The 12036-nt window shown below is 41.2% G+C and overlaps 2 protein-coding genes across 2 annotated transcripts; both read left to right on the forward strand.

The window, feature by feature from the left end:
• Positions 1-704: 704 nt before the first annotated feature.
• tal2 (T-cell acute lymphocytic leukemia 2) lies at positions 705-1028 on the forward strand (the record flags this gene model as incomplete). The annotated part of the gene is made up of 1 exon (XM_084176189.1): positions 705-1028. The coding sequence occupies one exon, from the start codon at positions 705-707 to the stop codon at positions 1026-1028; it is 324 nt and encodes a 107-aa protein (XP_084032315.1).
• Positions 1029-7194: 6166 nt separating this feature from the next.
• On the forward strand, positions 7195-11980 carry LOC311141433 (UDP-glucuronosyltransferase 2A1-like). The gene is made up of 6 exons (XM_084176760.1): positions 7195-7822; positions 7970-8118; positions 9891-10022; positions 10211-10298; positions 10462-10681; positions 10820-11980. The coding sequence occupies exons 1-6, from the start codon at positions 7291-7293 to the stop codon at positions 11100-11102; spliced, it is 1404 nt and encodes a 467-aa protein (XP_084032886.1). The 5' UTR covers positions 7195-7290; the 3' UTR covers positions 11103-11980.
• Positions 11981-12036: the final 56 nt, after the last annotated feature.

A 12036-nucleotide genomic window follows, 5' to 3' on the forward strand; every position in this document is an offset into this window, starting at 1 on the left:
TGACTAAACACAGGACTGGGATACTGCAGCAGGAGTACACATTTCTACCTGATACCTCTGTCTGCACGCTACAGCACTTAACAGGTGAGATCACGGACAATAAGTGGATTCGTTTTTTCCTTTATTGAATTTCATGTTGTGGAATTGATGAAGTAAAGAATTGATGGAATTAAAGAATTTGGAAATCTTGTTGTTAAGATAGAATAAATGATTATCAGTTTGTATTTATGAGTGTACCATATTAGAAATAGATAGTTCTTCAATACAGCCAAAGTGTAATTATTTGTAGGTACGCTAATCATGCCGAAACACAGTAGCACAAGCATCATCTATACATTGACTGAAGGTCAGATGTTTTCCACAAACATCTATTTTCATCATGGTATTTTTCATCTTCTAAAGATGAAACTGAATTCCAATATCAAATGCATTCTATTAGTCATACTTAAACTATATTTTACATCTATTTCTTACCATTACGGTGTTAATGCGTTATATTTCAGTTATCGTTGAGATTTAGATTCTCTGGTGCCATTTACATTTTATTACACCATATAGTGTTTCTGTCTGGGGTCTGCGCCAGAAACGGCGCCCTGCTGAACAGCACCTGCCTTGCATTAGAACAGCACCATGGGAGTTTGAATTGTGTGTACATTTCTCTCTAAAACGCTCCCCTCTCCTCCTCTCTCCAGGAGAGCAGCACCATGACCAGGAAGGTGTTCACCAACACACGGGAGCGCTGGCGGCAGCACAACGTCAACACTGCCTTTGCTGAGCTCCGCAAACTCATCCCCACCCACCCACCAGAGAAGAAGCTGAGCAAGAACGAGATCCTGCGGCTGGCCATGCGCTACATCAACTTCCTGGTGCAGCTGCTGGAGAGCCAGAGTGGTGAGCCTGCCTCGCACTCCCCCACAGCCCTGCTCACCTTCCTCAGGGGCAACGTGGAATGTCTCCACTCCTCCTCCCAGACCTGGGGCCTGGCCAGCGATACTGACGCCCGTCTGTCACAATGCCCCCATCCATAGACTCCATTTTGGCTCTGTTACACTTGAGGAGTACAGTGTTGGTGGTGATGGCAAGCGGAAGATGATTGTGGATGATGCCGTGCCTGCTGAATTAAATACATTGAGATGGATTTATTTAGCTACACTTTGATGTTGAAATTATGACAGGGGTGGATGGGAGCCTTGTGAAATGTCATCTGTAATCTGCATGGATGTAGCTTGGATGTATTCCCCCCTTCATGTCTGACATGTATTTTCATCTTGTCGGTGGGGAAAGATGTCCACATCAAAAAAGTTTAGTTTGGAAATAAGAAATAAGGATGCATTAAGGCCATGAAGGATAATTTAATGGAATTTATTTGGGAAAGACATTTCAGGAAAGATAAAGTCTTGTCCAATTCACCAATGACTGCAATCTAATTACAAAAAGCTAAGGGCACTTTTTTTTGTTGAAATTACGATTTTATGATGAGACTGATTATGACCTTGCAAATCGATTTTATTATCAAAATCCTGCAATATGACCACATTCATTGATTGACACATTGCTGTTATATGCATTGATTGATTATTTATTGGGACGACAGGGATTGAGCTGTATGATAACACAATTGACAATCCTCTTTGAAATATGTGCCTATTGTAGGACTGTATTGTATGAACAGATAACAGGAATAGTTTTTGTTGTCTGTCCATTCAAGTATTTATTCATCTTTTTGTACAATAAGCATGTCATGTAACCAAAGATTATTATTTAACCATCTTTTGTCAAGGCTATTGTGATTATTTCCTTATGATGCTTTTTTGTAAATTATGTTGGTTAATATTAAGTTGTGAATATGTTATTTATTGGAACTATTTATTTAAAAATGATTGTTTGAATTTATCAAAAGTAATAAAGTACACATTAAGTACCATCCTCTTATTGTAATTAACCCTGGTATTCCATTGACACCATGCAACCATTTGTACTAATGTAACAAAAACCACAAAGTGCCGAGCCAGTAAGTCAACAGTACAGCTGCTCCCTGTGTGTTTTTACTGGTCCATTCTGGACCCCCTAGTCTAGTAATGCCCTTGTTTCCTCTCAATGGGGCCAGTGATGGCCGCCCCTCTGATTGTCCACTACAAACCCTCTGACCACTGTGTGGACACAGAGACGACCCCTGACCTCTGAACCCTTATCTAGTGTCCGAGTGCAGAGAGAGGGGAAGAGTAAAAGGACAACTTAACTTGTGCCCTGCAGTCACACAGGTCACCATGCAGTCAAACCCTGACCACTGACCCAACGGGCAGATGCAGCGCTGCTAGTCCTGAGGGGCTCCTATGGTGTGTTTTTATCCCCTTACTGAAGGCAGATGCCAGTGTAGTTTACACAGGCTTGGCCATTTCTCTGTCCAATAACTTTTGAATTGGAATCAGTCGTTATTTGGATATTTGCCCTTGGTATGGATACGCACATATTAGATTTGATAGACTTGAATTACTGAATTTCCCTCTAGGCTCTAATCATGGATTATTATGTAAGAACTGTGAAATTAGATTTAAAGACATACATAACCTTACAACACATAAAAAATAATTTTTTGAGAAAAAAGGCCATCTGTTAAATACACAAATTAACAGATCTATTTTGTCAAGTAAGTACCAGTAAGTACCCATTGTTACCCCCACATAATTTCCCAAAAATATATTTACGAAGAAAATACCAGTGGAAACAATAATGTAAATGAAAGTGCCACCGATTTGTGAACAAACGTAAACAAAAAGAAAACAGTTTCCTTGTTTCACCCTTGTGTTGGCCATGATGTCATCAACTAAGAAGACGATTATACCCCAAGGTCACACATCTACAGCCCAAATCACTTAGCCTGGTTAAACCAGCCTGAATGCGGAGATCACCATTGTTTAACATTTAACCAGGCTACTAATCACCTATTGTCACTGTTTAAATCTGCCCCATGTCCTGCCAGTGCCAACAGGCTGCAACTACTGAGCTGAAGAGTAAACAGTGAGTTGGTTTAAGGCTTTAGGCCTTTTCTCCACCACAATTAAACCTGCTAATGGTGTGTAAACGGAGCAATGTGCAGCTGCTGAACACAGGCATACAGCCCGTGGGAATGGACAGGTGACTGCTCTTAAAGGGATAGTTCACCCAAATTACAACATTATATTGGTTTCCTACCCTGTAAGAAGTCTATGGACAATGTATGACAGCAATCCATGCTTTGGTTTAGTTTCCCTGACACTGTCTACAAATGCTAACGTTTTAGCATTTGTGGCACAAATCCCATTCCCAAGGTACCGATATGAGCATTTTTCACGTATTATGTTCAAATCAGCTGTAAGTGATTTTATTTAGCTTCACAATCAATATGAGATACTTTTGGATGATTTAGAAATTATGTTTAAAAAAATGCATATATCAGTACCATGACTTGAATGGGATTTGTGCCACAAATTCTAAAATGTTAGCATTTGGAAACAGTGCCAGGGAAATAAAACCAAGGTATGGATTGCTGTCATAACTTGTCCATAGACTGCTTACAGGTTAAGGACACCAATGTGCCATTTTGTAATTTGGGTGATCTATCCCTTTAATCCATTGGGGATACACTAGACTAGAGTCATACTGCATTGGGACGATTGTACTACAGTACCAACAGGTTCTCTATACAGTTATCTCCCCATTAATCCATCCTCAATTACAATACAGTATTCAGGTTATTTACCATGTATCTACGTCCGTGCCTTTTTGTTGTGCTAGTATTAATATACTGAATGTACAAAACATTAGGAACACCTGCTCTTTCCATGACATAGACTGACCAGATGAATCCAGGTGAAAGTTATGATCCCTTATTGATGTGACTTGTTAAATCCACTTCAATCAGTGTATATGAAGGGGAGGAGACAGGTTAAAGAAGGATGTTTAAGCCTTGAGACAATTGAGACGTGGATTGTGTATGTGTGCCATTCAGAGGGTGAAGGGGCAATTCAAAAGTGCCTTTGAACAGGGTGTGGTAGTAGGTGCTTGTTTTTTTAAGCTCAACAGTTTCCTGTGAGTATCAAGAATGATCCACCACCCAAAGGACATCCAGCCAACTTGACACAACTGTGGGTATCATTGGAGTCAACATGGGCCAGCATCCCTGTGCAATGCTTTCTTGTAGAGTCCATGCCCTGACAAATTGAGGGTGTTCTGAGGGCAAAAGGGGGTGCAACTCAATGCTAGGAAGGTGTTCCTAATGTTTTGTACACTCAGTATACATGGTAGGAAAAATGCAGACATGATGCAGTACATGGATTTGTTGTTGCTCAGCAAACTATAGCACTCTTTTAAGGCCAAACAAATTAACATTTTAAACACAACACATAGGCCTTCAGTGTAATCATATTGAATCATTGTGTCATTTACAGTCATTTATGCACGTTATTGGCAGAAAACATCCAAACACAGTAGATTTTTCTCGGACAACTTTTTAGCAGGATAATGTCAAACTCACTAGCTACTGAAAATCAAATCTGTATTCTGCTCATCTCCTCATCCAAGTATATTTGCCTGATTGACTATTCTCTCCCAAGTATGGAGGTAATGGTCTATTGAGAGCACATTTCCTTATCTACGTCTAGCACACTGCGTGAATCTGTTATCACAATGGACCAGATCAGTGCAGGCAAGCCCTCTCTCTCCTGGCTGAGGCGCCATGAAAATAATTTCTGGAGCTGGGTGCCAACCGATAGGCCCTGAGCTCTTTATCCCCTTAAACCAATTCACACTGCATGTTTAAATATTTCAGCCCCACCCCTCCTCCTTCCCCATCCCCTCCTTTCCTCACCCTCTTTTCTTCCTCTCCATTGCTCTGGTCTTCCCCCAGCGCGGACAGGGAGAGGAAGGCAGCCCAATGAGGGATGGATGCAGGTGCAGGCTCATCGGGGGAAGGGGCACCCCATTGTTGGCTGGACAGCACCCTCTCCTCTGGAGCACTTTCTTACAGGGCCCGCCATTGACAATCCCACATTCTAATCAGATTATGCAAATGTAAACTTCAAAAAGCAACATGCTGTAACGCAAACCCAGACACTGAGAGAGAGAGAGAGAGAGAGAGAGAGAGAGAGAGAGAGAGAGAGAGAGAGAGAGAGAGAGAGAGAGAGAGAGAGAGAGAGAGAGAGAGAGAGAGAGAGAGAGGAAGGAGGGAGGGAGGGAGGGAGGGAGGGAGGGAGGGAGGGAGCGAGAGGGAGAGAGAGAGTTGGGAGGGAAGTACCAGGGATGGTTAGAGAGGAAGGACAGCAGAGGCAGCCGTTTAGAGAAGAACAACTTCCAGTAAATCTTGTTCACAAGTATATATCAAACACTCCGCGCTTGGTTAAGGAAAACTGTGATAAATAAAAAAGTATATCAGTTTCACTTAAGGACCAAAGGATTGACAGCCGTCCCATATAGATTGCAAAATAGTTGGGAAGAGATGTTTGACGTACCGATCCCATGGCATAGTGTTTATGAACTGACACGCAAAACGACACCGGATTCAAAAATTAGAATCTTTCAATTTAAATTATTATATAAAATTCTTGCTACCAAAAGAATGTTATTTATATGGGGGATACAATCTTCCCAGCTCTGCAGATTTTGCTGTGAAGATACAGAATCATTAGATCATTTGTTTTGGTTCTGTCCATTTGTAACTTGTTTTTGGACACAGGTCAGGAATGACTAAAGGATTGCAATATTTACCTGGAGCTAACCTTGCAGATAGCATTACTGGGTGATCTGAAAAGTCATAGTCAATCGATCAATAATATAATAATACTTTTAGCAAAAATGTTTATTTTTAATTCACAATCTGTAGAAGCCATGAGAATAGAAAGGTTTAGAACTTTTGTAAAACATCACAGTACGGTTGAAATATATATGGCAAATAGAAATCCTATATGGATGGTGTTACGAGATAGATGGGAGGTATTGAATAGATTTGAAGGATGGGACTAATAACAAATAACAACAAATAATAACAAAGATAGCTAATAATGTAAGCATACTGTGTCCATAATAAGTATATGGGTTGTATGTTGGGATCTTTTGGAAAAGAGCACAGTTAGAAAGATATGGCATATAGAAGCAAACCGGATAGACATCATGCAAATGATCGGAGAGGTTGAGAGTAGAAGTTCAGGAGCAAAAAATATAAAAAATATAAAAAAAATATATATATAATATAATTATTGTAAAATTAACTGTGTCCATAAGGTGTAGATAGTAAGTATAGGCCGGAAGTAGAGGCCTGGGCATTGTTGTTCACTAATTTACTCCAAGTAGGGAAAGGATGGCGGGGTTGAAAAGTAATAAAGGGGAGTATATATAAAAAAAAACATGGGGGATTGGAAATGATGCAGACAATTACATTGATACAATCTATCTGTAATATTAAGCTGATCCATCCCCCAGAAGAAGAAAAAATTTAACAAAAAAAATAATAAACACTCTGCGCTAAAAGCTCTGCAGACCACATGTACTGTATATAATACCTACATCCTTCACAGCAACAGTAGCCGAGGACCATTATTTCCCAGAGAAAAACAGCCACAATACCACAGCTTCCTAAAGGCTGGTATACCCTGTCTATTCACCCAACCCTGACCCTGGGAGAACCCTGTGGCCCCACACTCAAACCAGCTGCCTAATTCACCTGACACTATGCTGCTACATCTCACTTGCTAAACAGAGATAGGGTCATATAAAATAAACTATACTGTAGTTAGTGAGGAAGTTAACTTAGTTTAGAAATATATATTCCCAATTATAATAGTTTGTCACTCACATAATAGTAACACATACATTTCAAATGATGACTTCTATACACTTTTATATTTGTTTTACTCTGTTGACTTTCTCTGTTTGTTAACTCTGTTTAGATTTACAATGTAGGCTTTTACCTTCCACCCCCAAAGTCCAGCGGTTTGCTCTTCTACCTAGTGGCATGACATAAGACGAGTACTACTATGATTCAGAGTTCAAGTTCTTCAGTTAATGATTGCTTGACTTGAATGACTAGTTTAAAAAGAATTGATTATAGACACTGTCTACACACTCACCATGAAGTTGGCAGAGTGCATACCGGTTTGTATAATCATACAGTTATGTATCATAGGGAGTATAGACTGTGGAAACATATTAGTTTGGCACACTGAAGGCAGTCACTGGATCAACCTCAAGCCTGTATTGGAGACTCTGACAGACAGAGGACACAATGTTACAGTACTGGTGCACAGTGCTTCTCCGTACATGGACCCCACCGAACGCTCTCGCTTCAGCTACCAACTCTTCAATGTCTCAGTCTCTGTGGAGGCCTTGGAGGATTGCCTTGAGGAGTTCATACACTTTTCCATGTACGAGATGGACCACCTGTACTACTGGCAGGTCCACTGGAGACTTTATGAACTTATACAAAGACAAATTCAGTTAAACATGCAGATTTTGGATGGACTGTTAAAGTCGGAGAGCGTCATGGGGAGACTGAGAGAGGCCAAGTATGACCTTCTGTTAGCTGATCCCATTTGGCCCGGCAGTGAGCTGGTGGCAGAGATGCTGGGACTTCCTCTGGTGTACACCCTGCGTTTCTCTATCGCCCACACCTGGGAGCGGCTCTGTGGGCAGCTTCCCGCCCCACCATCCTACGTCCCCGGTGCCATGGTAAAATTAACGGACAAAATGAGCTTTGCTGAGAGACTGCTGAATTTCCTGTTCTATGCGTCCCAGGACATGACAATATACAGTCTGTGGCGTGATATAGATGACTACTACAGTGAGGCTATGGGTGAGCTGTTACAATATCATTGGATGAGGTAGCCACAATTGATGATAACCACAGAATAACATAGCATAGTGTATTTATTTACATTTAAATTCCAATACTACTTACATTCTACTGATTTGTAGTCATTTGTAATGTCTGATTTTAAAGGAAAGCCAACAACAGCTTGTGAGATGATAGGCAACGCTGATCTCTGGCTGATCCGTACATACTGGGACTTTGAGTACCCCCGACCTTTCCTCCCAAACTTCAAGTTTGTTGGAGGAATCCACTGTAAGCCCGCCAAGCTTTTACCAGAGGTAGGCTATGGCAAAAGCACACTTACCTTAAATCAGTATCACTACAAAACACACTAAGTGTGTTTTTATACGTAGCATCCGTAACATTCACAATGTAATTCTAAGGCTACATAGTACATTATGGTCATGTTTTAGCCATGTCATGTCATAGTCATGTTAATGTCATTATGCTCGGGATAAGAGCGTCTGCAAAATTATTAACATGTACATGTTTGAAACAGAGCAATATAAAGAGCTAGATATACAGTAGGGTTCTATAAAGTGAGGGAAAAAAGGATTTGATCCCCTGCTGATTTTGTACGTTTGCCCACTGACAACGAAATGATCAGTCTATAATTTTAATGGTAGGTTTATTTGAACAGTGAGAGACAGAATAACAACAACAAAATCCAGAAAAACGCATGTCAAAAATGTTATAAATTGATTTGCATTTTAATGAGGGAAATAAGTATTTGACCCCCTCTCAATCAGAAAGATTTCTGGCTCCCAGGTGTCTTTTATACAGGTAACGAGCTGAGATTAGGAGCAGACTCTTAAAGGGAGTGCTCCTAATCTCAGTTTGTTACCTGTATAAAAAACACCTGTCCACAGAAGCAATCAATCAATCAGATTCCAAACTCTCCACCATGGCCAAGACCAAAGAGCTCTCCAAGGATGTCAGGGACAAGATTGTAGACCTACACAAGGCTGGAATGGGCTACAAGACCATCGCCAAGCAGCTTGGTGAGAAGGTGACAACAGTTGGTGCGATTATTCGCAAATGGAAGAAACACAAACCAACTGTCAATCTCCCTCTGCCTGGGGCTCCATGCAAGATCTCACCTTGTGGAGTTGCAATGATCATGAGAACGGTGAGGAATCAGCCCAGAACTACACAGGAGGATCTTGTCAATGATCTCAAGGCAGCTGGGACCATAGTCACCAAGAAAACAATTGGTAACAATCATATGAGACCAAAATCGAGCTCTTTGCCATCAACTCAACTCGCCATGTTTGGAAGAGGAGGAATGCTGCCTATGACCCCAAGAACACCATCCCACTGTCAAACATGGAGGTGGAAACATTATGCTTTGGGGGTGTTTTTCTGCTAAGGGGACAGGACAACTTCACCGCATCAAAGGGACGATGGACGGGGCCATGTACCATCAAATCTTGGGTGAGAACCTCCTTCCCTCAGCCAGGGCATTGCAAATGGGTCGTGGATGGGTATTCCAGCATGACAATGACCCAAAACACACGGCCAAGGCAACAAAGGAGTGGCTCAAGAATAAGCACATTAAGGTCCTGGAGTGGCCTAGCCAGTCTCCAGACCTTAATCCCATAGAAAATCTGTGGAGGGAGCTGAAGGTTCGAGTTGCCAAACGTCAGCCTTCGAAACCTTAATGACTTGTAGAAGATCTGCAAAGAGGAGTGGGACAAAATCCCTCCTGAGATGTGTGCAAACCTGGTGGCCAACTACAAGAAACGTCTGACCTCTGTGATTGCCAACAAGGGTTTTGCCACCAAGTACTAAGTCATGTTTTGCAGAGGGGTCAAATACTTATTTCCCTCATTAAAATGCAAATCAATTTATAACATTTTTGACATGCGTTTTTCTGGATTTTTTTGTTGTTATTCTGTCTCTCACTGTTCAAATAAACCTACCATTAAAATTATAGACTGATCATGTCTTTGTCAGTGGGCAAACGTACAAAATCAGCAGGGGATCAAATACTTTTTTCCCACACTGTATATGGCCATGTGGTGAAGTGAGAGGACTATTGTTCCATCAGGACCTGCAGGAGTTTGTGCAGAGCTCTGGAGATCACGGCGTTGTTGTGTTCACTCTGGGGTCCATGATCAGGAACATGACCACAGAGAAGGCGAATATGATCGCCTCAGCCCTGGGACAGATACCACAGAAGGTCAGAGAGAACCTATAGACCTACTGTAGAACATTCCCTAACCATATTTGTTGAATTACTGGTTCTTATTTAGGGAAAACCAAGTAGACGTGTTGCATCTCTCTTGTGCAGCTTGTGTAACATACTTAAACAGTTCAATATAATAAAGTATCAATAATAACGTATAAATATGTCACTGTCATGGCCAGATTTTGTGGAGGCACAGTGGGGAGAAACCTGAGACTCTGGCTCCCAACACCAGAGTGTACAACTGGATCCCACAGAACGACCTGCTGGGTAGCTATAGGTTTTTTCTAAAAAAAACAAGATTTCATAATTGTTCCTGTTTGGTATAGTGCATAAACCAATCCATTCACCAGTGTGATGTTGAACATCATTATTTGAGACTATCTTTGGAATGTCTAAATTTGGGATAACTTATCTATTTCTGTTCTATAAGGCCACCCAAAAACTAGAGCCTTCATCACCCATGGTGGAACCAATGGAATCTATGAGGCTATTTACCACGGGGTCCCCATGGTGGGAATTCCTATGTTTGCTGACCAGCCAGACAATATGATCCATATGGAGGCCAAGGGAGCTGCTGTCATCATGGACTTCAACTCCATGCAAACCCAGGACCTTGTGGATGGACTCAATGCTGTGATCAATAACCCATCGTAAGTTGTCCTCATTTTCACAAACATTCATTTTGCTACAGAGTAAATGAGCACATGAATATTCACATGAATACTCTTCATTTATTAAATACATAGAAGGATCTATGTATTCTACGTAATCTAAGAATTGCTCAACAGGTACAAGGAGAACGCCATGAGGCTGTCCAGAATCCATCATGACAGACCGATCAGTCCTAAGGATGAGGCAGTGTTCTGGCTGGAGTTCACCATGAGAAACAGAGGGGCCAGGCACCTGAGGGTCCAGGCCCACCAGCTCACCTGGTACCAGTACCACAGCCTGGACGTGCTGGCACTGCTTCTGGCTGTCCTGCTGCTCCTCACCCTCCTCTTCATCAAAACAGGCCTCTTCTGCATCAGGAGTTGCTGTTATGGAACCAAGTCCAAAACGAAGGCAGAGTGACAGGTTCAGCCATAGAAATAGAATGAATAGAACGGGCATCTCTATTGAAGTTATTGATGGCATAATGGGTGGACTGGCAGCCATTGCGTGTACACATAGGAGCAAGAAATAAAAGCAGGAAGTAAAAACATCAACATGTGTTGTGATTTGTTGAATCAACTCAATTGACATTACAAAAAATTGTCCATTGCATGAGCCACATCAGTTAGCATCATTTGAATGAATATTCTACATTACCATGGAAATTAGGCAGCCATTGCGAGTGTACCCATGAGTTTATTAGTCAAATTGCCAGGGTTAGAGGTTCCATGCCCATTCTGTTCATTCTACTTTTATGGGTTCAGCACCAGGTAATATTATTTCAATACTGTGTTCCTTGACTTTCTTCCTCATCAGGGAGAAGTGATGGCCACCAAACAGCATCATACTTTTTTTGTCTCATATTGTACATTTCTGTAGGATAGTTCTGTTTATTTTAGTTCAAGTTTGTGTTCATTCCCTGGTTGTAGAGGAAATGACACACTTCACACAATTTGAACCTATTCCTTCAAGAGAAGTGTTCATAAATAATTATGGAAATAGTTTATCCTCAGTGACATTACATGGTTTTATGTTGTCCATTTTGATGTATCATCACATATAACATCTGAAAGTGTTGAGGATTGTAGATAGACTGGGGAGGGGACTGTTTCTTGTTCACGTAGAGTTAATTTGATGTTGGACTTGTTGACCCGAATCTCCTCAGTTGAAAATGTAAATAGTCTTCAGGTGTTTTTTTTTCCCCTTCTCAAATCTCACACATGGCTATGAAAGCATAATGCTGCAGTTCCCATCAACCATGATCATAATAATATTAATAAAACCCCACAACAGATTTCTTTACTGTGCTTTTACTTTCAATATATTATTATTTCCCAGTGTTCAGAGTGCATCC

Source organism: Coregonus lavaretus (assembly GCF_964263955.1).
Source record: "Coregonus lavaretus genome assembly, chromosome: 14".
In the NCBI taxonomy this organism is placed as follows: Eukaryota; Metazoa; Chordata; class Actinopteri; order Salmoniformes; family Salmonidae; genus Coregonus; species Coregonus lavaretus.

Bases quoted from the DNA above. Each gene is read 5' to 3' on its own strand.
- LOC311141433 (XM_084176760.1), top strand. From the start codon at position 7,291: ATGGACCCCACCGAACGCTCTCGCTTCAGCTACCAACTCTTCAATGTC. The intron at 8,119-9,890 runs GTAGGCTATGGC...TTGTTCCATCAG, and splicing joins CCGCCAAGCTTTTACCAGAG to GACCTGCAGGAGTTTGTGCA. The intron at 10,023-10,210 runs GTCAGAGAGAAC...TGTCATGGCCAG, and splicing joins TGGGACAGATACCACAGAAG to ATTTTGTGGAGGCACAGTGG.